The sequence below is a fragment of the Heloderma suspectum genome, chromosome 6 (genome assembly GCF_057233095.1).
Source record: "Heloderma suspectum isolate Gila_16-S chromosome 6, 16-S_ref, whole genome shotgun sequence".
Classification (NCBI taxonomy): domain Eukaryota; kingdom Metazoa; phylum Chordata; class Lepidosauria; order Squamata; family Helodermatidae; genus Heloderma; species Heloderma suspectum.
The window spans coordinates 9,662,784-9,689,370 of record NC_139463.1 but is presented as its reverse complement, the minus strand read 5'-3'; the positions used below and the strand labels follow the sequence as shown (position 1 = coordinate 9,689,370).

Genomic DNA, 26,587 nt, shown 5'->3' with positions numbered 1-26,587 from the left:
TTGCTTTTCCAAAGAAAATAAATAAAGGCCACACATGCCTGCTTGCCTTTGCTCCCTGATCTTGTAAGGATCACGGCCCTTCCATAAGCAAGCAAGCTGTCAGTTTGCCGAAGAAAATAAACCCTTTCTGTTCGGGGTTAGATTGACTGTCATTTTTTTCTTCCCCAGCAATTCCCCTGCATGGTTTCTAGTTCTGGGATGGCAGCTGAAAGCCATGTATTTTATGGTGATTTGCATAACTTTCCTAGAAGGTCTTGCCCTTCAGCTCCAGAGGTTTATTACAAGGGTCTGTCAGGGTGGAAACTGCGCCAATAGGGCCCCAGAGCAGTTCTGATTCTGAGGAGGATCAGGAATCCATGGGAGAGGAGCTTGCTCATCTCACAAGCACAGCAGCTGGCAGAGATTCCTCCTGCCAGCATTCCTGGGATAGATAGTGACCCTGGCAGTGAGAGAGCGCTGGAGGGGGGCTTGCTGGATGCTCGGCGCAGATGCAGGGAGCGACGACAAATGGAGGGCGCGGAAAGGAGGCGTAGCACTTGTTTGGTGCGCAAACAATGGTCGCGTCCCGAGGACCCAAGGGAAAGAGGGAGGATCTCTCCCTAGCCCATAAGTTCAGGGTCTTCCCGTGATTCTCCTTCAGATGGGGACCAACTGCCTTACCTGGAGCTTAGGCTACTCTGCTATCTTTCCCCAGTGCTGTTCCTTGCTTTGGCGCTAGCGACTAGTATTCTGAAAGAGTCATAAAGGAATAAAGTCTTGGAAAGAATTCCTCATTGTCTGTGTCCTGAGTTGGCTATTGGTGGGGACTGCAAGAGGCAGCTAGGGCGCTCCTGACAGCTTGGTCCCCATTTGAAAGAGAATCACGGGAAGACCCTGAACTTATGGGCTAGGGAGAGATCCTCCCTCTTTCCCTTGGGTCCTCGGGACGCGACCGTTGTTTGCGCGCCAAACGAGCCCTACGCCTCCTTTCCGCGCCATCTGCCGTCGCTCCCTGCGTCTGTGTCGAGCGTCCAGCAAGCCCCCCTCCCACACTTTCTCACTGCTAGGATCACTATCTATCTCAGGAATGCTGGCAGGAGCAATCTCTGCCAGCTGCTGTGTCTGTGAGGGATGAGCGAGCTCCTCTCCCACGGATTGCTGATCCTCCTCAGAATCAGAACTGCTCTGGGGTTCTATTGGCTCAGTTTCCACCCTGACAAGAGTCATTTGCCCTCCCATTTCTAACAGTTCTTTAGATTTGACTATTAGCCAGCAGCCACTTCTGATGAACTTCCATTGCCTTCTAAAAGACATCAGGATTTGGCCAGTCTCTCTCTAGTGATCTATTTTCTGCTGAGATGTGGTAGACATTCATTAGAAGCCCATTTGCCCTCCATAGGCCTCCAATATCTGTCATTTGGTTGTTTTCATTCTCTTTGCCCGGGGCAAGAACACACAGCATGAGGCAAAGCAGCTGCTGCCTTGGCTTTCTCCTTGCATTATTAAGAAAGATATCCCGAGTTAAGAGGACTCTGAAACCCTTGAGCTGGAAAGGTGACACAGCAGTGGAACCTGTGTCGTTCTCCAAGGTAACAGCCTCATTGCTGTAGATCTTTGTTATCAGACAAACAGCGGAGGAAGGGAGGGGAAAAGCCTTGAGTTTTACCTTTGGCTCTATGGTCCTCTTCTTTGGGGCACTGTCCTCCTTCCCACCACTTTCGCTTCAAGATTTCCAGACGGTTGTTCTCCTGCAGCTGGAGAATGGCCAAGTCAAACTCGTCACGGAAAAGAGAACCTGCAAAGCCGAGAGGAATATTTCAGAGGTGGAGCAGATATTGTATCTCTTTCTTTTTAGCTGTATCTCGAGTGGGGTGGTGTTTTGTTTTTGGTGAAATGCATAATTTACTGTAGAGACTTGTAAAGGTATCCCTTAACTTTCCCATCTACATAGATTTCAGCTTTTTAAAAACATTTCAGAAAACCTCAAATGTGAGTTAATCAGGTGTTTGAAATTGATTTATTGGATTTCCCCAGTGTTTGAAACAACAGCGTGAGAGGTTATTGTTCTAAAACTCTGTGGATGCAATATCTGATAATGCAGTGACTTAAATTGCTGAACTAAGATACTTCTGCTCCTGTACATTTTTGTCTCCTTGAAAATCCTACTTAATTTTAGTAGTGAAGCCTAACAGCCACTCAAATTATAGAGAGGAACAGATATTTACTCATTGTCATCTTCCTTCTAAAGTAGGGAAGCAATCTTTCTCCGCAGATGCTTTTCTCTTGGCTGGGCTCCAAAATAGGAACAGGAAACTGTCTTATAACAGGTCAGACTTCTACACTGACGGTGTCTCCACATTAGCAACCCTGCCCCCAAACCCGCATCCTCACTGGGGCGTTCTGCTTTCGGTTTCTTTGCAGGATTAGGAGCGGTTTCTTTTCATGGCAGACACATGGTTTGAATCGAGGGAGTGCCCCTCTCCCTCCCTGGCATGTGTGCAAAGGAGTGTGTGTGTGTGTGGGGGGAAGTCTTGTTTTCCTTGCTTAACTTGTGCTGTACTGTTTCCTCACAGCCCCCAGGAAAGCTACAACTTACTTCTGAGTAGACATAACGTTGTTCTGTAAGTCTGCAACCCTCAGCACACTTACTTGGGAGTAGCTCCCATTGGACATAATGGGGTGCTCTGAATCAACAGAGGACACTGATTCTGAGCTTGGTGTGGTGGGGGATCAGATCTGTCTTCTTTCATTGCAGGGAGGCATTTTACCCTCTTCTCCCACCCCACCTATCAAGAAATGTGCATTTACATGGCAGACACATGGTTTGAATCGAGGAAAGTCTTTTCTTAGCAATACCATAGCTCTATACTGCCATTTCACACTGCCAATACCCCGCGGTTTTAAAAAAATATTCCAGTTATCTCCAATCTTTCTGAAAGCAGGATAAACGCATGGGGAAAAGCACGGGAGACTCCTGGAGGTTGACAACGCTGTGTAAAGGACCTGCAAACTTCCGTGAGTGACCAATCACTAGCGTGCAATAAATTGCTCGTGTAGAGATACCCTGACTGTCGGGAGCTCTCCAGGATTTTGGACAGGAATCTTTCTCGGCCCTAATTTGAGATGCCTGGAACTGAATCTGGGACCTTCTGCATGCAAAGCAGGTGCTCTACCACTGCGCTGTGGCCCTTTCCCAAGGGATTAATACCCCGATGGAGAAACGTAGCTGGGGAGGGGACATAATCTGGGGAAGAGATCAGTGTCCCTTCCTGCCCACCCCTACTCTGCATGGAATTGCCTGCTCCACTCCTCCTCTTCTATACCTGTTCTGTGGCAATCCACATTCTAACACATGGGTGATGGCACCGTAGTAGCTAGTTAGGGCTCAGCAGGTCCAACATCCTCCAGCATGGACTTGTAAGAGTGATGGGGTTACATAATGCAGCTGTCAGGAGAAAATGGCTGTACCATTTCAGCCCCATAGCAAAGTAAAGACAGATACACTAACCCTCTCCTTGATACAAAGCTCTTAAGGAAACAGGATCCCCCTGTATGGGAATGGGAACACAAGAAGCTGCCTTATAGTCAGATTAGGAGTCCCGCTAGCTCAGAATATCTGCAGTGACTGATAGTGGCCCTCTAGGATTTCAGCTGAGTCTTTCCCAGGCCTAGCTGGAGATGCTGTGGATGGAACCTGGGACCTTTTGCACACAAAGCATGTGCTGTACCACTGAATTACAATCCATACAGCTATTATGAGATGGAATTCTGCTCATCGTATAACAAACTTATAACACTTCCAAATAATATCTCAGACTATTTGTCCAAGTCTTTCCAAAGGCTGTTAGGAATCGTCGCCTTCTCTTCGGCTCCCCCTCATGCTTTAATCTTAGCAGAGCCTTTCAACTTTTGATTGCAAATTCCACAATGGCCTTGAATGGGCAATACTGAGATGTAGACAAGAGGAACTACTCCTTATCAGGTGTAACTGAATCAGAGCAGGAACATTTCCACCTCACCTGTTAGCTATTATCACACTTTGTCCTTTTACAGTTCACCTTGGAAAAACACGGAGCAGTCACCTAAAAGCTATCAGGCAGGCATCATTACAATGTGATCAGTGGGACCCACTTAAAAATCAGTCAAACTCTATATCCCCCCATCCCCCCCTGTACAGACTGAATCAAATTTGAATAAAGAGTAAATTAAATACAAAAAAGTAGTGTCAATTAAATATATTTAAACTGTTCATCAGCCAATTGTCCCTCTGAAGCCCAGGAGACTGCAAAATTCATCTGGCATCTGTTCTGAAACTCTTTGAGCCTATTAATGCCCCAATCCTCTGCAGACAGCTCAGAATAGCTAGAACGTTGCTTCACTGCCTACCGACTGGCATGCCAATCCCGTAGCCCTTGGTGTCCAGAAGGCCGCCGACCTGCGTGAAGTTGCAATTGCGCTGGCGGTAATACTCGTTCATGGTGGACTCCAGCAGGAAGGCATAGTTCGAGTTGAGCACCCGCGCAATCCCTTCCTCCGTGCTCTTGACAAAGACGCTCGGCTGCTTGGAGTACATGTAATTCCACATTCGCTGGTATGTCTGGTACCGAGAATTCTGCAAAAAGAGCAAAGGGAATCCAAGATGCAACGGGAATCCTGGTTTGGACTCAGTGGAATGAGTTACTCTCAATACCTCTTGCCCTTGGCCTTTGGGGGCTGATCCATACTACAGGAAGGGCAGGTTTGCATGTCACTTTAAGCCATGGTGGTTTATAAGCTACTCACAGTAGCTTATTTTTTTAAAAAAGTGTCCCCTCAAACACATATTCCAAAATCTTTACAACAGTTGGTCCATGTCATCCTATACATCCCAAATATTTCTTCCTACCTCTTGTTTACTACAAAAGTTCTGCTAAGTTCTCCTTTTATGTGGTCAACAGCTCCTTTTTTCTTCCCTTTATTTCCAGACAGGGGAATCCCAAACCACAACGTGTTCTTATCTATGACCCCTTACTTTGTACCCCATTTCCTTATAAGGAAGACACAGTTGATAAGGTAGGAAGGTTATCAAAACAGCTCTTATCAGCATCTAGGAAGCTTCTAATACAATGGGTTTTACTCCTCTGATTGCCCCATTGCACATTAGCTTTAATGACCCCCCTTTTGTGCACAAATGTAAATTGCAAGGGCCAAGAAAATCCTTACACTGTGATCCCTCACACGATTGGACAATTAAGCTACGCAGCGTGGTTTATTCCCCCCCCCCCCCGCTTACCCTTCCTCCCTCTACAGACCTCTCAGCCAGGATGGTATCCCAGCTTCCTTTGTAGTGGAAATCATATCCCACCGTCCCTTGTGCCGCCGCCACGCTTTCCAAACCAGATTTCCACACCTTTCCCTTCTCTCCGGCTGCATACACCAAAAAGGGGGTGGGGGATCTAAACCCTTGAAAGTTTGGAGGAATGGGACAACATTTCATACACAGCCTCCCCCCATGGGAAGGCAGGCGATGCACAACTAAAACCCCGTGCGACTGTGCCTCTCCATGGGAAACATGGGAATACGACTGCATGTGAAAGTCTTGGGGAGGCACGCAGGCAAAGGGGCCTTTGAAAGCTTTCAGAGCACATCTCTGGAGGACTGAGGGGGAGGAAGGCATAGTCAAGTTGCAGCACAATTAATTGCTAGGCAGATCTCAGAAACCAAGATCACTGGAGAGGAGCAGAGCAGCGCTTTTGACCACTCTTGCCAGGTGACTCTGTAGGCAATGTGCTTAAACCACGCTGGACTGCCAGATGACACAATAAGCCACAGTGGCTGAAATAAACCTCACCGCAGACCGTGGCTTACCAGGGTGGCTTATTTTGGCTAAATAAACCACCGTGGTTGGGAAAAACAATGCAGACGAAATGCTAAACCATCATGGCTAATTCAGAAAAATAAACCATTGTGGCTTAACGTGTCATCCGGACCCAGTTGAAGTGTTGAACCTTGTACAATGCAAAGAATACTTGAATAAGACTAGAGCTATAAATTAAAAGAGAAGGAGCCTCTCCCCACCACATCTCGCAATTGATCACTATGAATTCTACTTGGGGGGACGTGCCTCCTTAGTCTCAAATATGTATGTGTGTATCTATTCAGTTCACAAACCAGAAGTTGTTAAACTCTTTACAAACAAGAGTTTGTTAAAGGTACAATATTACCGTCACTACAACTGATGCTAAAGGCAGCAAAAGAATAATAAAGGCAGGAAAGGGGGTGACCTTACAGTTCAAGCATTTGTTTAAATAAACTTTTAAAAGATTTGACAGCCCATCTAAAGTCATGAAGAGAAGGGGACTGCTGGATGTCCCCAGGGAGGGAATTCGCCCCGGGGAGGCATTACCTCAAAGGTCCTGCACCTGGTACCCACCAATCAGAATGCCAGTGGAGGCAAGCCAAGAGCAGGATCTCTGAAGCCAACTGAAGGTCTCGGGCAGGTTCATATGGTGAAGGTGGTCCTTTAGGTCAGGGGTCCCCAACCCCCGGGCCGCAGACTGGTACTGGTCCGTGGCCTGTTAGGAACCAGGCCGCAGTAGGGGTGTGCGAAACCCCTTACCTTGGTCCGCGGGGGTTCACGGGGGGGGGCAATCCGTCCCTCCCCCCGGAATCCTTGCTGGCTCTGGCCGGCTCTGCTCCGCGGCAAGTCTGCGGAGCTGCCGGCCAGCTCCGGCTGCTGGCGGACTTCCGGCCGCTGGGACGCAAATGACGTCAGCGTAGCGGACGCCATTTGCATCCCTGTTCTTCAAGTAATAGGCTACGTAAATCTTTACGTAGCCTATTACTGCAAAGAGCAGGGACGCAAATGGCATCTGCTACACCAATGCCATTTGCGTCCCAGCGGCCGGAAGTCCGCCCGCAGAACCCACTGCCCCGGTCCATTGAAAAATTGTCTTCCACAAGACCGGTCCCTGGTGCAAAAAAGGTTGGGGACCGCTGCTTTAGGTAACCTGGTCCCAGCCTATTAAAGATCTTAAAGGTCAATACTGGCAACTTTAAACTGGGCTTAGAAATGGATACATGGAAATTTTAGACCCAACCCTAAATCAGTAAGAACCTGGGAATGAAGCAAAAATCAAAGAAACAGTGCTGTAGTTTCTCAGGTACAAGTGGCCAAGCCTCAAGCCCACCTAGAAGTCACAGCACCTGATCTCAAAGCCCTATTAGTCAACCAGTGTAGACTGAGCCAGTGTAGTGTAGTGGTGAGAGTGACGGACTGGGAGCTGGGAGATCCAGGTTCTAGTCCCCACTCGGCCATGGAAGCTCACTGGGTGACTTTGGGCCAGTCACAGACTCTCAGCCCAACCTACCTCACAGGGTTGTTGTTGTGAGGATAAAATGGAGAGGAGGAGGATAATGTAAGCCGCCTTGGGTTCCTTGCAAGAGGAAAAAAGGCGGGGTATAAATGCAATATATAATAATAATAAATAAATAAACCCCAGGTGTTTGGTGGCTGCTTAGAGTGGTTCATTATACCTTGAGGGGAAATAATTCTCCACATGCTCAGAGGTGATCTCCAAAGTACTAGAGTTTCATATGTTCCAGAGCTAATCCATGGCACTAGAAAAAAAGGGTAATACCTTTATTAGGACCAACTAAAATGTCATGAAGTAGGGAAAATTCTTGTGACATTCAAGTTGATCCTAAAAAAAGGATTACCCTACTGTGGTTTTGGGGCCAACATGGCTACCTCGAGTTTTGGTGTGTCTTCAAGAGAGAACACTCTTAATTTCCACCCTCTTCCCACTCTCTACCTGTTCTCAGTCTTTAAACAATTATTATTTCAATTTTTGAGTTGCCCTATAGCTGAAGCTCTCAGGGCAACTGTGACATATTACCCTTTTCCCACCTGTGATTATTATATCATCACTACTCCGCATAAATACTTTTAACAAAACCAAGTACAAATTCTAGTTCCAGAATTTCAGTACTTCCATATTCCTTCAACCTCTTCCTTGAGATACTCCCTTAGAGTGATGTGTGTAGAAGGAATACATGAACTATAACGTCAGCAACCGATACTGTTCTGTTTTTCTCCTTTTTTTTTTAGAAAACCTTTTTATAAACCTTTATTAGGATGCTGCTACCACCCTCCTCCTCCTGAGGAGAGAACCCTCAATTTTTGTGCGTGTGAGTGGGTGTAAACTCACAGACCACGGCCCATTTCTTCCACAGCTTCATCCAACCCCTCCTCTGGTAATAAACGAGACCGAGAATGGTGTGGTTTGAAAGAACAAATAAAAATGAAACTTTCTTTACAAGATATAAGATGTGTCAATGCAGTTTGAGTTTTATGTGGTAAAATTATTGTTTCAAGTTTTTATTAATTCCTTACCTACTCTACCCCTTCTAATAATAAGGCTTTAAAAAAAAGGTACCTCCTTCCACCTCCCAGGGGTATCTAACCACCCCCTAAGCTAGAGCCCAGTGCCCTAATCCTACCCCTCAGAAAGCCAATCTCTGTCTCACCCTCTAAAGAAAACCAGGTGCCTTATTCCCTCGCTCCTCCAACTGGAAAAGGAATAGCCAATCAAGATACACCATTTAAAATCTGAACATTCGAACTCCCCCATCCCACCTACTTACCATAGCCTTTAGGAGAAAGGATATGTTAGAATATATCAATCTTGCAAACAAACTTTCAAACATACAATTAAACAACAAAACAAAATACCATTTCAACACAGAGTCATGCACAATAAAAGCAAAAACAATACAACCAATGATAAAAAACAATAAAACACATTTTAAAAGCGTTACTTTAAAAGCAGCAACAAAAATTCAAAGAAATAAATAGCTGAACAGCTAAAAATAGAGATGATTTTAAAAACTTGGCTTGAGCATCGTAGCTTAAACCATTTTGTTGAAACAACCCTTTCTGAACCTAAATTGCAAATACTGAATGGCTTCAGCTCAGCTGAAAACAAAATGAGAAAAGCTCTCTCCCCATTCTGGAACTTGGTCTTTTAATAAATAAGCCCTACTCTCAACTGTATACTATCGAAGTACTGCAAAGAGATTAACTCATTAATGGCCACTTGCTTCTCCATAGAGAGGGCAGCCTCCCCTTTGGAAGATGGATCGTATTGCCAGAAAGGATCTCGTTGAGCACCAAGTTGCCGTGATTTACTGTGTTGTGTGAACCTGGCATCATGGGTTGTTTGAGGGGGTAGACAACCCTTCAGATAACCCTAAAACAAGCTATGGGCTATTTGAGGATTGTCTATCCCCTCAAACCACCCATGGCGCTGTGTTGTCATGACACGGCAAGCTATGAGTGCACTGCCACCTGCATATTCAAAATGGTGGCCAGTGCGCTCTGCTAAGCCCTGTGGGGAAATTAACTTATGGTGGCTTAGAATTACATGCCAGCAGCCCCAATGGCTTGGTTCACACATAACAGTAACTCATAGAATCATAGAATCATAGAATAGTAGGGTTGGAAGGGGCCTACAAGGCCATCGAGTCCAACCCCCTGCTCAATGCAGGAATCCAAGTCAGAGCATCCCTGACAAATGGCTGTCCAGCCTTGTCTTGAAGGCCACCAGTGTGGGAGAGCCCACCACCTCCCCATGTAATTGGTTCCATTGTCATATTGCTCTTACAGTCAGGAAGTTTTTCCTGATGTTCAGCCGGAATCTGGCTTCCTGTAACTTGAGCCCATTATTCCGTGTCCTGCACTCTGGGATGATCAAGAAGAGATCCTGGCCTTCTTCCCTGTGACAACCTTCCAAGTACTTGAAGAGCCCTATCATATCTCCCCTCAGTCTTCTCTTCTCAAGGCTAAACATGCCCAGTTCTTTCAGTCTCTCTTCATAGGGCTTTGTTTCCAGTCCCCTGATCATCTTTGTTGCCCTCCTCTGAACCCTCTCCAGTTTGTCTGCATCCTTCTTAAAGTGTGGTGCCCAGAACTGGACACAGTACTCCAGATGAGGCCTAACCAGTGCTGAGTAGAGGAGAACTAGTACTTCCCGGGATTTGGAAGCAATGCTGCTATTAATGCAGCCCAAAAGAGCATTTGCCTTTTTTGCAGCCACATCACATTGTTGGCTCATATTCAGCTTGTGATCGACAACAATTCCAAGATCCTTCTCGCTTGTAGTATGGTTCAGCCACGTATCCCCCATCTTGTAACTGTGCATTTGGTTTCTTTTTCCTAGGTGCAGAACTTGGCATTTATCCCTATTAAATGTCATTCTGTTGTTTTCTGCCCAGCCCTCCAGTCTATCCAGATCACTTTGAATTTTGCTTCTGTCTTCCAAAGTATTAGCTATCCCACCCAATTTTGTGTCATCTGCAAATCTGATCAGCATTCCCTGCACCTTCTCCTCCAAGTCATTAATAAAAATGTTGATGAGCACTGGGCCCAGGACTAAGCCCTGCGGTACCCCACTCATTACCTCTCCCCAGTTTGAGAAGGTCCCATTGATAAGCGCTCTTTGAGTCCGATTCTGTAGCCAACTGTGGATCCACCGGACCGTTGTTTCATCTAGGCCACTTTGAGCTAGTTTGCTCATCAGGAGATCATGGGGCACTTCGTCGAAAGCTTTGCTGAAGTCGAGGTATATGATGTCTACAGCATTCCCACGGTCTACAAGGGAGGTGACTTGATCAAAAAATGAGATCAGATTTGTCTGGCAGGACTTGTTTTTGACAAATCCATGTTGGCTTCGAGTAATCACGGCATTGTTGTCAAGGTGCTTCCAGATGGATTCCTTTATCATCTGCTCCAGAATTTTCCCAGGGATTGATGTCAGACTGACTGGTCTGTAGTTCCCAGGTTCCTCCTTTTTACCCTTTTTGAAGATAGGGACAACGTTAGCCCTCCTCCAGTCATCTGGCACTTCCCCCGTCTTCCATGATTTCTCAAAGAGAATAGACAGCGGTTCTGAGAGTTCTTCTGCCAGTTCCTTTATTACTCTAGGATGCAGTTCATCTGGCCCTGGAGATTTGAACTCATTCAAAGTAATGAGGTGTTCCTTGACCATATGCCTATCGATCTCAAGCTGCAATCCTGCCCCTTCAGCCTGTACTTTGCCTTTGCCAGGGGGGTCATAGACCCTCTTTTGGGAGAAGACTGAGCCAAAGTCGGAATTGAGCACCTCTCCCTTTTCTTTGTCATCTGTTATCGTTTTACCATCCTTATTTAATAGCTGAACCACCATTTCTTTCCTCTGCCTTTTACTATGCACGTAGCTGAAGAAAGACTTTTTGTTGTTTTTAGCATCCCTTGCTAACCTCAGCTCATTCTCAGCTTTAGCCTTCCTGACACCATCCCTGCAATTCTGTGCTATCTGCCTGTACTCTTCCTTTGTTACTTGGCCTTCTTTCCACTTCCTATATGTGTCCTTTTTTGTTTTCAGGTCATCCCTAAGCTTTTTGTGAAGCCACATTGGCTTCTTCTGTTGTCTTCCACCTTTTCTTCTTGTTGGAATTGTTTGTGATTGTGCCTTGAGAATTTCCTTTTTTAAAAGCTCCCACCCATATTGGACTCCTTTTCTCATTATCGTCGCTTGCCATGGGACCTTACTGATCATTGTTCTGAGTTTATTAAAATCAGCTTTCCTAAAATCCAGGGTACGCGTTTGACTACACTCGGCTTTTGCTTCCCTTAGAACCAAGAACTCAAGTACAACATGGTCGCTTTCCCCCAGAGTTCCTGTAACTGCTACTTTATCCACTAAGTCATCTCTGTTGGTTAGGATCAAGTCAAGGATAGCCGATCCTCTAGTTCCTTCCTCTACTTTCTGTAGGAGGAAGTTATCCGCCACACAAGTCAGGAATTTCCTGGAGGGGCCATGTTTTGCAGAATTTGTCTCCCAACAAATATCGGGGAAATTGAAGTCCCCCATTACTACTACATCATGCTTCCTTAAAACATTGGCTATTTGCTTTTCAAAAGTTTCATCCTTGTCTTCTCCTTGATTGGGTGGCCAGTAGTAGTCTCCGACCACCAGGTTCCTTTTATTCTTTGCTCCATTTATTTCAACCCAGATGCTCTCGATGGGGCTACCAAGCTCCTCCTCCTGTATTTCTGTGCAGAGATATGTATTTTTCACATACAGTGCAACCCCACCTCCCTTTTTGTTCCTCCTGTTCTTTTTGAAAAAGTTATATCCTTCAATTGCTGTATTCCAGTCATGAGAGTCATCCCACCAAGTCTCAGTTATACCTATCAGGTCATAATTTCCCTCTTGTATTAAGAGTTCAAGTTCATTCTGTTTGTTTCCCATACTCTGGGCATTAGTATATAGACATCGAAGACCATGTGCTTCATAGTCTGGCTTTCTTCCTACATGTGTCTGAAGACTATTATTGGGCGCTATCAGAGCTGTTCTCTCCGTTGCAGTAGATGCGCCTACGTCCATTGTTACCCCCAACATTACATCTCCCTTCCCCGTAGGATTCAGTTTAAAGCCCTCCTGATGAAGTTCTTCATGCTGTGGCCAAACAAATTCTTCCCATCCTTTGTGAGGTGCAACCTGTCCCTAGCCAACAGCCCATCTTCCAGGAAGTACAGCCCGTGGTCCCAGAATCCAAATCTATCTCGTTGGCACCACCTTCGTAGCCAGTCATTCACCCAGAGTATTTTTTGTTCCCTTTCTATCCCTCTTCTAACTACTGGAAGGATGGATGAGAAAACTATCTGGGCCCCAAAGTTCTTGAGTTTCCTTCCCAAAGCTTCAAAGTCTGACGTGATTTCTTCGTAGCTCCGCTTGGCGGTATCATTTGTTCCCACATGGATGAGAAGAAAGGGATACCTGTCAGTGGGCTTTATGAGTGCAGGCAACCTTTCAGTCACGTCTCTAATCTGTCCTCCTGGGAGACAACATACCTGGTGAGTCCACGGGTCTTCGCGACATACTTGGGTCTCGATCCCACGCAGCAAGGAGTCTCCTACTACTACCACTCTTCTCTTCTTCTTCTTCTTGTAGGCCTGGGTTTCATCACCTCTGTTTGACTGACCTTCAGCCTCTTGCTCACTCTCATGCAGGTTCCCCTGTGATTCTTCCTCTGCAGGCTGTCCTCTAGTCTTATCCACAAGTACCTGGAATCTGTTCCACAGCTCCACTGCTTCCACTGGTGCAGAGTGGCGTCTAGTTCTTCTTCTCCTAACTGTCACCCTTTTCCAAGGAGTATCCTCTACTCCATTTTTCTTCACCTCAGCATTTCCCACTGCCTCATCTTGCTGTTGGTCTTCAAGCTTCTGGTCTTCCCTTTGCTGCTGTAGTTCCCCCATTCTGTCCAAGAACTCTTCGTGTTCTCTTATTCCCCGGAGGGTCGACAGTCGCCACTCCAGTCCACTTACTTTTTCTTCCAGCAGCGTGATCAACTTGCACTTGTTGCAGGTGTGGGCCATGTTGTTCTCAGGCAAGAAAACAAACATTGCACACACCTTGCAGGTCACCACCACTGGAGAGTCTTGTCCTTCCATAGCCTCTTTTCCCTTTTTGTGTCTAGCTTTGTGATTGTTCTAGACTAGCCTGTGCCTGCTCCTCTACTCAGTAGAGGTTAAAAGAGAGTCCCACTGGTGTGAAAGTGTGTGTTACAAGACAAATAAATGGAAAAAAGTTAGTTAAAAATAATAATAATAATAAAAAAATGTTAGGGGCCTCCCCCTCGACCGCCCCTGCTGAACTCCCCTGGCCAACTCCTGTTTGCTCCCCCTGTCCACTTGCTCTGGTCGCTCGCTCTCTGGGAGCTTGCCTGCTTCTGTAGTCCCTGGACCAGCTGGAGCAGCTTGCTCTGCTCTGCTCAGCTGGGAGGCGGGAAACAGACTGAAGCTTCCCGCCCAGTCAGCTGCTGGGAGTACTCAGGCCACACCCCTCCAATTCAGTTGGAGCTCTCAGAAGCTCCTGGTGAGCTCACAGCCAATCAGAAGGATAAAGGGCAGCCCCCTGGGCTTCCTGCAGCCCACTTACCTCTTAGCCTCTGTCTCCTTTGTCTCCTTTGTCTCTTCAACCACTGCAACTCCCCTGGCCAACTCCTGTTTGCTCCCCCTGTTCGCTCGCTCTCTGGGAGCTTGCCTGCTTCTGTAGTCCCTGAGCCAGCTGGAGCAGCTTGCTCTGCTCTGCTCAGCTGGGAGGCGGGAAACAGGCCCTACCTGTTTATTGTTTCATGGTTTATTGCCCTACCCAGCATTTGTCTGGCAGATGATTGAACAAACCGTGGTTTGTTTTCTCAATACATGGGTTGTTTGTTTTCCTCCTCCTTCACCCACTCCCTCCCTGTATCCCAAATGCCATTGCGGCACAGTAGTACTGGTATGTAGAATGACTAGTTGTTGGGTGTTGTTTTTTTTTACCACTTTGACCTGTTGCCTCTTTAGCTTGGCAAAACAACCCATGGTTTAAACAATCCAGAGTTCACAACTAACAACAAACCATGGGTCCTCTGGGTTGTTCATGGTTAACAATCATGCTTTGTTAGCACAATCACAATCACACGTCACAGCAACCCAGAATTCAACAACCCAAATCATGGGTTAGAGTTATGTGTGAACCAGGCCAATGGCTGCTAACACTCCACCATCTCTTTCTTTTTAGAATATTGGACTAGGACTGGGAGACCTAAGTTCAGTTCCCCACTCAACAATGAAATGTGCCAAGTGACATTCATGGAGGAAGGGCAGCATAACAATGTCAGAACTAAAACAATCCCCTGTACTTCTGACTCCTCCTGGGAGGACTGTACCCAATGTTTTATTTTCTGAACATTTGAGTCAGCTACTAGTGAGACAACAGAGGAGTTATAAGGAGCATTGAGGGCTTGTTAAATTGAAGTGTTTAAGCACATAAACACTGCCTAAGATGCAGACTAGGATAAAAGTTCCTTCACAAGTCAGGTGGGGATCTGTTGTAGAAAGAGGAAATGGAAATGTAGAAATGGAAAGAGGTCCTCCCTTCTCCATTAGCCACACAGCAAAAGGCTTACCTGGAAGAAGGTCATGCTAGAGCCTCCGTGAATTGTGCCATACTCGATAGCTGTCTGGTCAGCAAGGTCGTCTACTGACTCAATGGGCACATCCATGCGCTGCACAGTGAGAAAGGCTGCCAGGTTAGCCGTATAGGAGGAGATGATGATCAAGGTGAAGGCCCACCTTGGGGGAAGGAAAAGGAGGCAAGAGGCAAATGGAAATTGTCCATGCCTTGCATTCCAGAGCTAACTCCCCCTTCACCTGAAACAAACCAACCAACCTGATTCTGAAAGATACTGAACGTTGCCTGCTCCCGCAGAAAGATTCTGCAAAAAGCTCAGGAGTATCAAGGAATGTTGCTGGTTTAAGGGGAAAAAGCCAAGTTCTTTTCAAGTTCTGCTCAATTTTGGCATAATGAAAGGTGCGCTGCACACACTGTAGAACTGATGGAAGCTTTCTAGGTTGAATACTTGAAGGGACCACCATATCCCTGAGAGCCAGTATGATGTAGTGGTGAGAGTGTTGGACTGGGAGATCTGGCTTCTAGTCCCCACTCCACCATGGAAGCTCACTGGGTGACTTTGGGCTAGTCACTGTCTCTCAGCCCAACCTACCCCACAGGGTTGTTGTTGTGAGGATAAAATGGAGAGGAGGAGGATAACGTAAGCCACCTTGGGTTCCTTGCAAGAGGAAAAAAGGCAGGGTATGAATGCAGTTGTCATCGTCATCATCATCCCCTTCTGCTTGTCTTAGTTTCCTTTCTATGGGGCTGATGATTCAATGACAATTCAGAGCGGGACTGGTCAGTAAGCCTTTTGTGTGTGTGTTTACAATCAGCTCTGCCTATATTCTGTACCTCAAAAATATAAATTTCACATTGAGGATATCCACATTCTAAAATCACAATTATGCATAAATACATTTATGTTGCTTTGGACCCAAAGTTTCTGCTAAATGAGCTTGCACAGGCAGAGGCTGCTGATTTTCCTCTCCATAATCCTACTCCTTCTATGCTCATTAAAACTGGTGGGCAGGGGACAAGAGGGGGGTTGCACTGGTGGCCTCCTTTCTCACAGAGTGGCATCTTTGAATCCAAACCATTATTTGTATAACCCCCCTCCCGCAAAGATTTCAGAGGTGTTTTTTGGAGTGTGGGGTTGGTTGGTCAAGAAGACGAGCAACTGAAGGGCATGGAAGGATGAAAGGGCACAGAGATTAGGGTACTCAGTAGAGCTGAGAGATAGGACATAATAGTTAAGAAACAGAATTGTTCAGAACAGAAAAACCTCATCTCCTCAGAAGGAAACCCTCTGCACTCTCTTGTTTTAGAGCCTTCACTGTGTATGCATTTTCAAGACCTGATCTGCAAACAAAAGGGCTAGCAGAAAATTCTCATTGTACCGAATTCACCACCAGATTCCCCAGTAGCCTCTTGAACTTGCAGCCTTGTTTATAGTTTTGAAAATGGATGGTGCTACTTGAAAGGAAAAAATCCCAAAGGACTCTGGAAGAGGGATTTGCTTAGAGTGCTTCCAGATGAGGTGTTTATTGTGCAATTGCCTGCCACATTCACAGAATTTCATGGGGGGGGGGGTGTTTCCAGATGTTGCAGTCTTCCACTTGTGTTTTCCTACTGCTTCTTCTGTCTTTTTTCTTACCACAAAAAAAAAATAAAACAGTTAAGGAGGAAATGTTGGAATAGCTGCACAATGCCTTTGGATTGGTAGCGCTGGAAACACCCTTAGTCTCAGGTAAACTGAATATACAAGGCCTCTCCAAATGCATTGGTCACTGGAACATCTGGATCCAGAGTCCCAGTGGTGTATCAGTGTCCAGCACTTTGGAGATCTTCTACTCTATGACATGCTATCAAAGCGCTCATTGAAAGCCATTCCCATTGGCAATGCTACAGGAAAGATGACCTGTGCGATTTCTTACCAGACTCCACTGACGCAGCGTGTGGATAAAGCCCGAGGAGCGATCGTGGACCCCTGTTGCATGAATCCGCCCACAGGAAACCAGAGGCTGTTGCCAAGAGAGTACTGATTGACCAGTAGATTGCATCTCCCTTGGGAACAAGGGTGGGGGCTGTACCATTCGTAGGGCGTCAATCTGCAGCATCGAAACACAACACATTCAATTACACTGGAGTAAAAGCACTGCGCAACTGGAAGCAGCAAAAGACTTAACTCCACCTGGAGGCAGAATTTCCCAGTTATTTTGCTGAAAATTGGTTTTCTTTGGCTTCTCTTTTCAGTCTTGATTTGTGCTTTGTCCTCATCTCTGACGTCTGGCCTGCTCCTTGGACCGGATTCCTACTTGGAACTGACTCCAGCACCTGGTTCATCTCCTAGTTCCTGGCTCCTGGCTCATTTCAGACGGCTGCCAGAAGCTCCACCCTGACAGCACCAAACTTTAGATTTGGGGGAACAGATATATAAGCACCTGCTGTTATGAGTATCCCTTTCATCTGTTGTGTATACAAGGAATGGATGGGGCAGCATTGTAGCCACAGGCACTCACTGTCCCTCATCTACGTGTACTAATGTAAGGGAGGGGCTGTAGCTCAGTGGTAAAGGTCCCAGGTTTGATTCCCAGCATCTCCAGGTAAGGCTAGGAAAATCTGCTGCCTGAAACCCAGGAGAGCTGCTGCCAGTCAGTGCTGCCAGTATTGAGCCAGATGGAGCAATGGACTGACCCTATTTCTGAAAAGACCTCTGTGCATACAACCCAGTGGAGGCTGGTGGCTCCAATTTCAGTGGGGCTATGGATCCATTCTGCATTTGTCAGAACCAGCCAGAACTCTAACGGAGCTATCCCAGATGCTGAACCTATTTTGGGGATAGGGTTAAACACCTTGGGTAGGTCCTTTAGAGTTCTGGCTGGTTCTGACTGAAACCTAGAATGGACTCCCAGCCCCACTAAAATTGGAGGCACCAGCCTCCACTGGGGCTCTTCTTCCATGGTCAGAAACCCTGAAAAAGCAGAGCTCTTTCCAGAACTTACAATGAACATGCATATGTTGGGGATGCATGTATGAAAATGGATACGGAAGCCTACAGCTGGAATCAAAGGGGGCTGAATGGGTGAGAAATGGGGGCCTTACAGTAGCTATGGAGAAGGTTCAGACTGGGTGTTGTTAGGCCTAGGCAGAAAGTCACACATTCATTGAGCTTTTAAACCAAAACAAAGCCACCTGGCATTTGACTTTTTATAATCCAACTGTTCCTTGCGGGCCACATCAGCTCCAGTGCAAAACACCCCACTACCCAACTACAAAGGCCTCTCCCTTCTAAGCTGCATGAGTGCAAAAAAAAATGTGCCTGTGGAGCTTCACAATTTAAGTGAATAGGGAAAGCATTATTAAAAAGTTTAGGCCGGTGGAATGACTTGAGAAATCCGTCGCTGTTAATAAAACCAGCCTCAAGAAGGAGGAGGGCTCAACTTTGTGACCCTTAGATAACTGTGGTTGAAAGTGGTTCAGAAATAGAGAGAGATTGTTTAAAAGCATGGAATTTTACATGGCAGCTTCCTCTCTGCCTGCCCTTCTGCAACGCCAAGAGGATTTCTTCATCGCCCAAGCATCTTTCTTTTTTGGCAGAAGAGAGGTTTGCCCTTTTTTTCCATATTTAAAAAAACACACACCGTCTGTCTGAACTGCTTTGACAAACACATGGGACCAGGCATCACGGCTCTCAGCTAGAAACACCTGATCCATGTGACATTAACTGGGTGATATCTGAAGCCCCTGTCTCCTCTGCAATACGAATCAGTGCCAACACCATTAGAAAATGTGTCAAGAGAAGCCGTCTCTCAGAGTAGACAGGCCTGGGCTATGTTATCAAATAGTTTTAAATGCTGTGTGATGCTGCAAACCATTACTAGCCCATGAATTCGACAGCTTCCACTGCACCAAGAGACCCCCAAGGGACGGCACACTTCCATTTTAGTAATAGTACTGCAGCTCGGTAGCATTATTACCGCACCTGCAAATGGTGTGAAATCTCGGGTGCCTCTTTCGTACACTTAAGGGATGCAGTTAGAACATTTGAGAAGTCCAGCTTTTAGACTACAAAGAGCTCAGGTGACAGAAAGTTCTGTTTTAACCAGAAGCAAGAGATAATGCAAGTGAAACCTTGACAACTCTGTGTACATCAATGTCTTGAGAAAATGACTGAACAAACATCTAGCAAGACTTCAACAAAATCCGCAAAAAGCCTTGAAGGAACATATAGCTGTGATTTGCAGATCTGAAGCTTTGGGCTCCATCTACATGGCACTTTGGACTTAAACACAGGTTGTTGTTGTTTTTAGGTTAAAGAAACCCCATTGATTTCCTTACTTCTAGAAAGCACACTTATCAAGGAAATAAATTCCAATGAATTCATTTGGGCCTAACTTCCAAATAAACATGATTAGGATGAGGCTATAAGTGCGCTTAGTAACAGTGTGGTAGTTCAAGAAAAGATGGAATGTTTTGTCCATGCTCTATTTTAATTAATTTGAGGTTAAGTCTGTATTTGTTCTGTTTTCAGAAATTAAACCAGACAATAATCTTCGAAAGGACAGATCACTTGGGCCCCATCTAGATGAGCCATTTACTCCGGGCTGCTGTGATCCGAGGACCTTCGGGATGTACGAAGCAGTCGCCACTTCGCAGCATAACCGTGGTTTTCACAGTGAAAATGCGGATTTCTGCAGAGGTGTTTTGCTGCGATTTTTTTAGCTTGCTGCGGGTTTCCTGCAGTTGCTGAGCTGTCCATCTCTTCCTTGAACTGACTTTGCAGTTTGCGGTGGGCGTGGGGTAGGCATGCTTAGTGGTTGCGTCACTCTGTGATGCCTTTTCACTCTTCCCTGTTCCTTTGCAGCTGCAAAGGAGGTATCCATTTTGGAATGCTGGCTGGGCACATACCTCACATGTGGGCACACCCCTTTGCATGCGCAAACCATCGCAAGAGTTACCATGCCAAACAGTTGGCATGGTAACGAAGGAGCAGACTACCCACATCTTACCAAAGAGGGACGGACAGATACAAAAGAACCCCTAAAATACAAAACAGCTGCTAAAACCCGAAGTGTTGCACCCCCAGCCCCCGTGGCTGCACAGCTGCGCATTTACATATAATGGTAAAAAGAAAAAGAATAGCGTGACTGCCGCAGTTTACTTCGCTTTAACGGCCATGTGTCAGGGCACAGTAAATTTTTCTACTGGAGAAGTCCACGGTAAATCGTGTGCATACCGCAGCAGAAGCTGATTCACTGCTGCAATGCTGCAGAGTTACAATGGAGTGAATGTTGAAAGTGGTGTCATGCAGATGGCCCCTTGGACAGGTGATCCTTAGGAGATTTACTCTGATGTGTAGACTGGAGAGCCAATGTGGTGTAGTGGTTAGAGTGTAGGACTAGAACTTGGGAATTCCTGGTTCTAGTCTCTGCTCGGTCATGAAGCTCCCTGGATGACTTTGGGCCAGTCGCTGACTCTCAGCCTAACATACCTCACAGGGTTGTTGTGAGGATAAAATGGAGAGGAGGAGGACCACATATGCTGCCTTGGGCTCCTTGGAAGAAAGGCAGGATATAAATTTAACAAATACATAAACAAAGGAATAAGTTTTATGCATATTTACTTGGAAATAAATTCCACTGAGTTCTGTCCCTCCCAGTAAGTGTTCTTAGGATAGCAGTCATAACCTCATAGCCATCGATAGATCTATTTATTGGAACCTAGGAAGCTGCCTTCTACTGAGTCACACCATTGGTCTACCTAGCCCAGTATTGTCAACACTGACTGGCAGCAGCTCCAGGATTTCAGGGAGGAGTTTTTCCAGCCCTACTTGGAGATGCCGACGATCGAACCTGGGACCATCTGCATGCAAAGGAAGTGCTCTACCAATGAGCCATGGTCCCACCCATTCCAGTGTGAATTTGTTGGACATGAGGCCCTGATCCAATGCTGTTAATTAAAACCTGCTGTTAATTAAGACCTGCTTCAACAGCTGAAGTCGCATCTTATCCCTCTGCCCCTTTGCCACAATGAAGCTGGGTGCCCTTTGCTTTGGCTAGTGGAATTCTCATAAGCTCCAAGGCCACTATGAAGTGGGATGTAGGACTGGGCTGTTAGGTGTGTTAATTCCACACTTCAATTATATTGGAAGCTTTTAAATTGTCTCCTCCCATATGTACCTGCCCAGACCTTAAGATCATCTTCAGGGCTCCTTCTCCAGGAGCCCCCACCAAAGGAAGTGAGTGGGTGGCTACTAAGAAGAGGGCCTTTTCTGTTGTGGCACCCCAGCTGTGGAATGAGCTTCCCAGAGAGGCTCACCTGGCACCTACGTTGTGCTCTTTCTGGCACCAAGTAGAGACTTAAAAAAAAATATTCCCAGGCATTTTAGTCTTTCAGTTTCTGTTGTTTTAAATATGCTACTGTATTTTAAATCTTTGCATTGCTGCTAGGTTTTATTTTGGTTTTTACTTTTATATTATACTGTAGTTTTAAACTTTTAAACTTTTGTATCTTATGTTGTATTTTATGGTTTTCATTGTTGTGAACTGCCCAGAGAGCTTCAGCTATTGGGCGGTATAGAAATGTAGTAAGTAAGTAAGTAAATGCTTTCTTAAAGTTCATCTTGGCATCTTTTTTTCACACGTGATCCAAGATCAGGTAAACACAGAAGTTCCCAATCCAGATTTTGTTTGTTTGCGCAAACATGAGGTGAGACAGAGATCAGATGGGATGCTTGCTTTGTTTGCAGAATAGTTTTCCAGAGAGGACTTAAAAGGCTTGTTTGATTATTTCAGTTTGATGCTTTCAGAAGGCTCTGATACTTTTGCAAACCAAAGTGCAAACCCCATTTGAGTTTTTGGCAAAAACCTTGCTTTACCCCTCCTCCCCCCACAGCCCCTGCCTCAGTAAATATGTGTTCTCTCTGCAATACCACCTTCCATTTTTGCTGGTTTTCATAGTGGCTAGTTTGAGCCTAACTCTGGTTTTCCGCAATGGATTTCATGCTCAAACAGAACAATGTGCTGTCTGTTTGCACTTTGTGGGTGCTAATCTTCACGTTTCCCCTCATGAGGTTTAATGCTCTTCTGTTTGGCCAGTGCCAATCCAGCCCAAATACAAACCAAATCCTATGGATCTATTTTACCGCCTTTTCAGTTGCGCGTGCTTCCAGCGTGTGCAACAAGGCAGTTTTGGCATACGCCTTTTACAGCAAAGGCAGACAGTTATATCTTGGCCAGAACAATGCATTAGATGCAGGAAAGATTCCCTCTGCTTATGCTGTTTTTTCACCCATTGTAGGTCAAGTCTTGCATAGTCTACTAGCATCCCTGTGGTGATCTACCGATGCATTTTAAGTTTACAAAGCAAGAGTGCATATTCAGGATCGCTTACCAGTTAAGGTGCATCAAATTTGTGTTCAGTGACCCTGAGTTTGGGCTCTTGCTCAATAACTTAACTGGGACTGGTGTCAAGGGTTGGCATGGTTGGGCACCTGCCGAGGGCCCACACCCCAGCAGGGGCCCACTGACAAGTTGCTCCTCCCCTTCATCATTGCAATCTGCTTGTTCATCTGCCTCTTGCTGTAGCCCAGACAGCGGTGGTGGTGAGAAGGGGGAGCAGGAGATGCTGCAGCCTGCTCGCTCACTGGCTCTCTGCCTATCAAACAAGCAAGTAAAAGCAACAGTGAGAAAGAGGATGAGCAAAAGCAGCTGGTGACAATGGTGATGAGAAGGCAGGTGCACTGAGGGAGGGAGCCCATTGAGGGTGTCTTACCCAAGGGCCCTGAAAAACCTGGAACCAGCACTGAACATAACCAGTGCCTTCCTGGGTTAGGCCAAGTTCCACCTGGTCCAGCATTCATTGCAAGAATCCAAGTGATCAGCCGGTGCTGCGCGATCCACCAAAAATCAGCCAGTGATCCTCCAAGCTGAACCACAGTCTACCTTCAGCCCACCTCTATTGCTGGACATCATGAACTGCCTTCAGGACAGGATGTCACAGGGAGGGGCTGTTGCACAGTGGTAGAACACCTGCTTTGTATGCAGAAGGTCGTAGGTTCGATCCCCAGCATCTCCAGACAGGGCTAGGAAGAATCCTGCCTGAAACCCTGGAGAGCTGCTGCCAGTCAGTGTTGACAACACTGCACTAGATGGACCCATGGCCTGACTCAGTATAAAGCAGGTACCCAGGTTCCTACAGTAGGTAGCAAGGCGCTGTACCCACCCTTTGCTCCCTTCTCTTTCAACTATAATTCTGATTTTATGGACTGTTTCAATGCTCTTGAAGCTACTTCTTTTACTAGCTTCTCCAAAATATCCACATAAACATCTCCCGCCATCAGCAACGGACACTTGGCTCCGCATTGGATTTCTCTATGCAGTTCTTTGACGCTGACAGTAGGTGGCACTGTGAGGATAGGGGAAAGGGATGGAAGAATGAAAAATTAAGGGTACCTGGCCACCAAGAAGAGGACGCAGCTCACAGCGAGGTAGGCAAGTAACATGAAGAGCCAGACACCAGGAGAAAAAGGATCCAGGAAAGAGAAATAGCCAGGCTTGCGCCCCTAAGACAGAAGAGAGGAAAGGGAAAGAAGAAGAACATATATGTATATTTTAAAACAAGCCTCTGTTCTGCAAAGTTAGAGAGCGCATGCATCACAGAGAACAGTTGCTGGGGGGTGATGCTGATGCAGGCAAACAGCTTTGTGGTTGGTGGTCAGCAAACATCCTAGAAAACGATGTGGGGAGAAGAAAGGGCAGCAGCTCCATCTCAAAGCATCCTTTACGATAAATCTATGGGAACAGGTCCAGCCATCCATGAAGGCCCAGGGTCAGTCTCCCCATTTATTAATTTATTTTATTTATCACATTTATATCCCACTTTGCTTCCATCATGGAACTCAAGGTGGCTACATGTGGTTCCCGGGCGGCCTCCCCTCCAAGCCCTGACCAGACCCAGGCCTGCTTAGCTTCAGCAAGGTGGCTGCCTCATGGGCCTTCAGACCATGCCCTGGGACCCTTTGGCATCCATCCCCTTCCATTTCCGCTCACCCTCTGAATCCTCTCTCTCTATTTGGCTTTTCTATCTTCCTGGGAATCTCCTTTACTGAACTTCAACATTCTGCTGGCAAATTTGCTCCTTGAAAAAAGAAGGGAAAGAAGCATTTGCCAAGGACAAGGGTTTCCTCACCAGGAGTCAGCTTCCTCCTCTGGAAGTGATCAAATGGCTAGATGGAGCATGATGGAACTTAGTGCCAGGGAGGACAAGGTGAGCTAGCTACATCCCTGTTGCATCCATGATGCTACTGGCATCCATTCCATGGTGATATATGGGGGGGGGGAATAAGTGTGGCGACCCATGAGTACCAACACTACGCTTTCTAAAAACTAAAGGTAATTTGCAAAAGCATCACATCTGTTTGGTGGCAATGCTGCTCCAAGACAGGATCTGTGGACAGAGGAATGGCCCAGAAAATCTATCTGAAAATGTGAGTGTGTGTGTGTGTGGGGGGGGAACCTGCTCCCAGTTGAAGGTGCTTGGAAGTTCCAGTCAGTAGTGGTTAACTCCTATGGTATGTTTTCTCCTGACCTGTGTTAGTTGGAAGATGGCTTATGCCCTAAAGCATGCAGGCATAATGTTTCCATGGATCATTTTCCCCACTGGCCCAAAGAACTATGGATTTTATGTCATGTTAGCCAAGCCATACAGATTAATTGGTACAACGTCATTATAGCATGGTGCAACTGCATCTATTAAACCAAAGTGCTGTCTAAAAATATGGACCCAATTGTTATTCCCATGACTGATCATTATGCAAATGGTTTGAATTAGGCAAAGAAGGCAGTTTAGGACACAAAGAACTCAAGTAAGTGAGAGGAATTTTGGACAAAGTTTCTTGTCACCCCAATCTCTGTTACATTTCCTGTTGGCCTTTGGAAATAATGCAAAACAGCTTTACATATCATGGAATTCACACTGCCAGGCCTTAAGACTGGAAATTCAATCTGAGTAACTTTCATTCTGGATTAAGTGACTATATAAACAGCTGCGTGGGCATTGCTTTTGATCATGCAGAAATCCTTCTGTGTGACTCAGACGGGTTCAGATGAGGTTGGCCTTGTGACTGGCCCTGGATGGGGATGGGGATGAGGCTTTGGTATACGCGTGCCAGAAGAGGCAATTTGAGTGCGTCCCACCCCAATTTGGCCCTTCTTGGAAGCCAGTCTTCGTGCCCACCCAGTGATTGAACCGTAGGAAGAGCTGGTTGCATATGGGCCGAGTGGGACATTTTTACTCGCCAGCCAGATTGACACTGGGTGATGGGGATTTTTGCCTACTCTACACTGACTGCCTTGTGGGGCAGGGCAATTAATGCCAGGTGGCCCTTAATAAATAGGTACATTCCCTGGTCGCAACAGCAGGGCTGTACAGGAAAGTCACACAGACAGGTACAACAGTGGTGAGCTCTCTCTGAGGTACCTTTAAGGTGATGGGGGTTTCCTGAGACTTGTCACTCAGGGCTCTGGAACCTGGCAGAGTGGCTAAGGAACCCATGAAGAGCCAACATGACTTACCCACCCAGAATTGTAGGGGGCAGGGGACGGGAGTGAACCTGAAGAGGTGTGGCCAGATGGGGAAAGGGGTAGTAATCACACTGGGCCCGATCCAATGCTGCTGCTCTGTTGATGGAAGAAGAACCATCAGTGTAGTTGGGAGGGGGGCAATTTCCCTTCTCCCCCTCACTCCCTTCCAACCCCCACCCCACCCCTAAGGAGCCCTCGTGAACTGATTTTAGGGTGGATGGGGAAAGGGCTGCAGGAGCGGGGAGAGAGGGATAGTTGCGAGGCAGCTCCTACATTCTGAGTAGTGTCTTGCACTGTGTTAGGATGGCTGCAGATCTTGTTATGCTAGAGTTAAATAAATCTGCCGCCCCAGTTAACTCAATGCCACGTGTCTCATCTAGTTGTCCCAGGTTGGGGGCATGTGTATGTTGGGGTAGAGGAAGGAAAGAATGGGGGTGACATTCATCCCAAGTACATGGTGGCTTGCAAAAGCGGACAAGGGATGTAGGAGGTGGAATTAATAAAACTGGGATTCCCTGCTCATGTAATTAAGGATTGTCAGTTCAGGATAACAGCCCAGAATCAGCAGCCTTCAAACCAAGATCACAGGCATCTCTGACTGCGCAATAAATGATGGATTGACTGGCACACAAGCCTTTGTTTCCTCTGTGTGGGCTATTTGGGGAGATGGGTCTCCTTTGCGGTCATACAGACTTTGTGTACAGGAAAAGATCCCCCATTTTCCCTCTTAAAGGAGGATCATGTCCAATGAAATTATATGAGGATATGCCACTGCTTTGCTTTCTGGAGAAGGACCAGGCATTCTCTTTCTGGAAGACAAGAACCTTCTTCAGGTGTTCAGAAAATGTAAGCATGTAGAGAAGACAGGGATGCATGCTGTGTCCTCACTGCCCCTGGCCTCCCTGTGTTGACGGGAAAGGTCGGATATGGTGGGGAACATGGTTATAGTACTCCATGGGATCAGGAACCCTGATTGCTCAAGATTCAACCTTTCTTTTGTCGACATGGGGAGGTTGGGGGTGGAGAACATGCTTGCATTTTGTGAATGCCTGAAGAGGGATAAAG

At 46.4% G+C, this 26,587-nt stretch overlaps 1 protein-coding gene across 1 annotated transcript in view; it reads right to left on the bottom strand.

The window, feature by feature from the left end:
* The window catches only part of GRIK4 (glutamate ionotropic receptor kainate type subunit 4), a 445,828-nt gene that overhangs the window by 8,687 nt on the left and 410,554 nt on the right, over positions 1-26,587 (bottom strand). The window contains exons 16-20 of the mRNA XM_084807214.1: positions 23,393-23,502; positions 16,874-17,047; positions 14,953-15,118; positions 4,366-4,591; positions 1,646-1,774 (exon numbers count right to left, since the gene is read on the bottom strand). Of these exons, the coding sequence (XP_084663340.1) occupies positions 1,646-1,774; positions 4,366-4,591; positions 14,953-15,118; positions 16,874-17,047; positions 23,393-23,502 (805 nt within the window). The remainder of the gene's footprint in view (positions 1-1,645; positions 1,775-4,365; positions 4,592-14,952; positions 15,119-16,873; positions 17,048-23,392; positions 23,503-26,587) is intronic.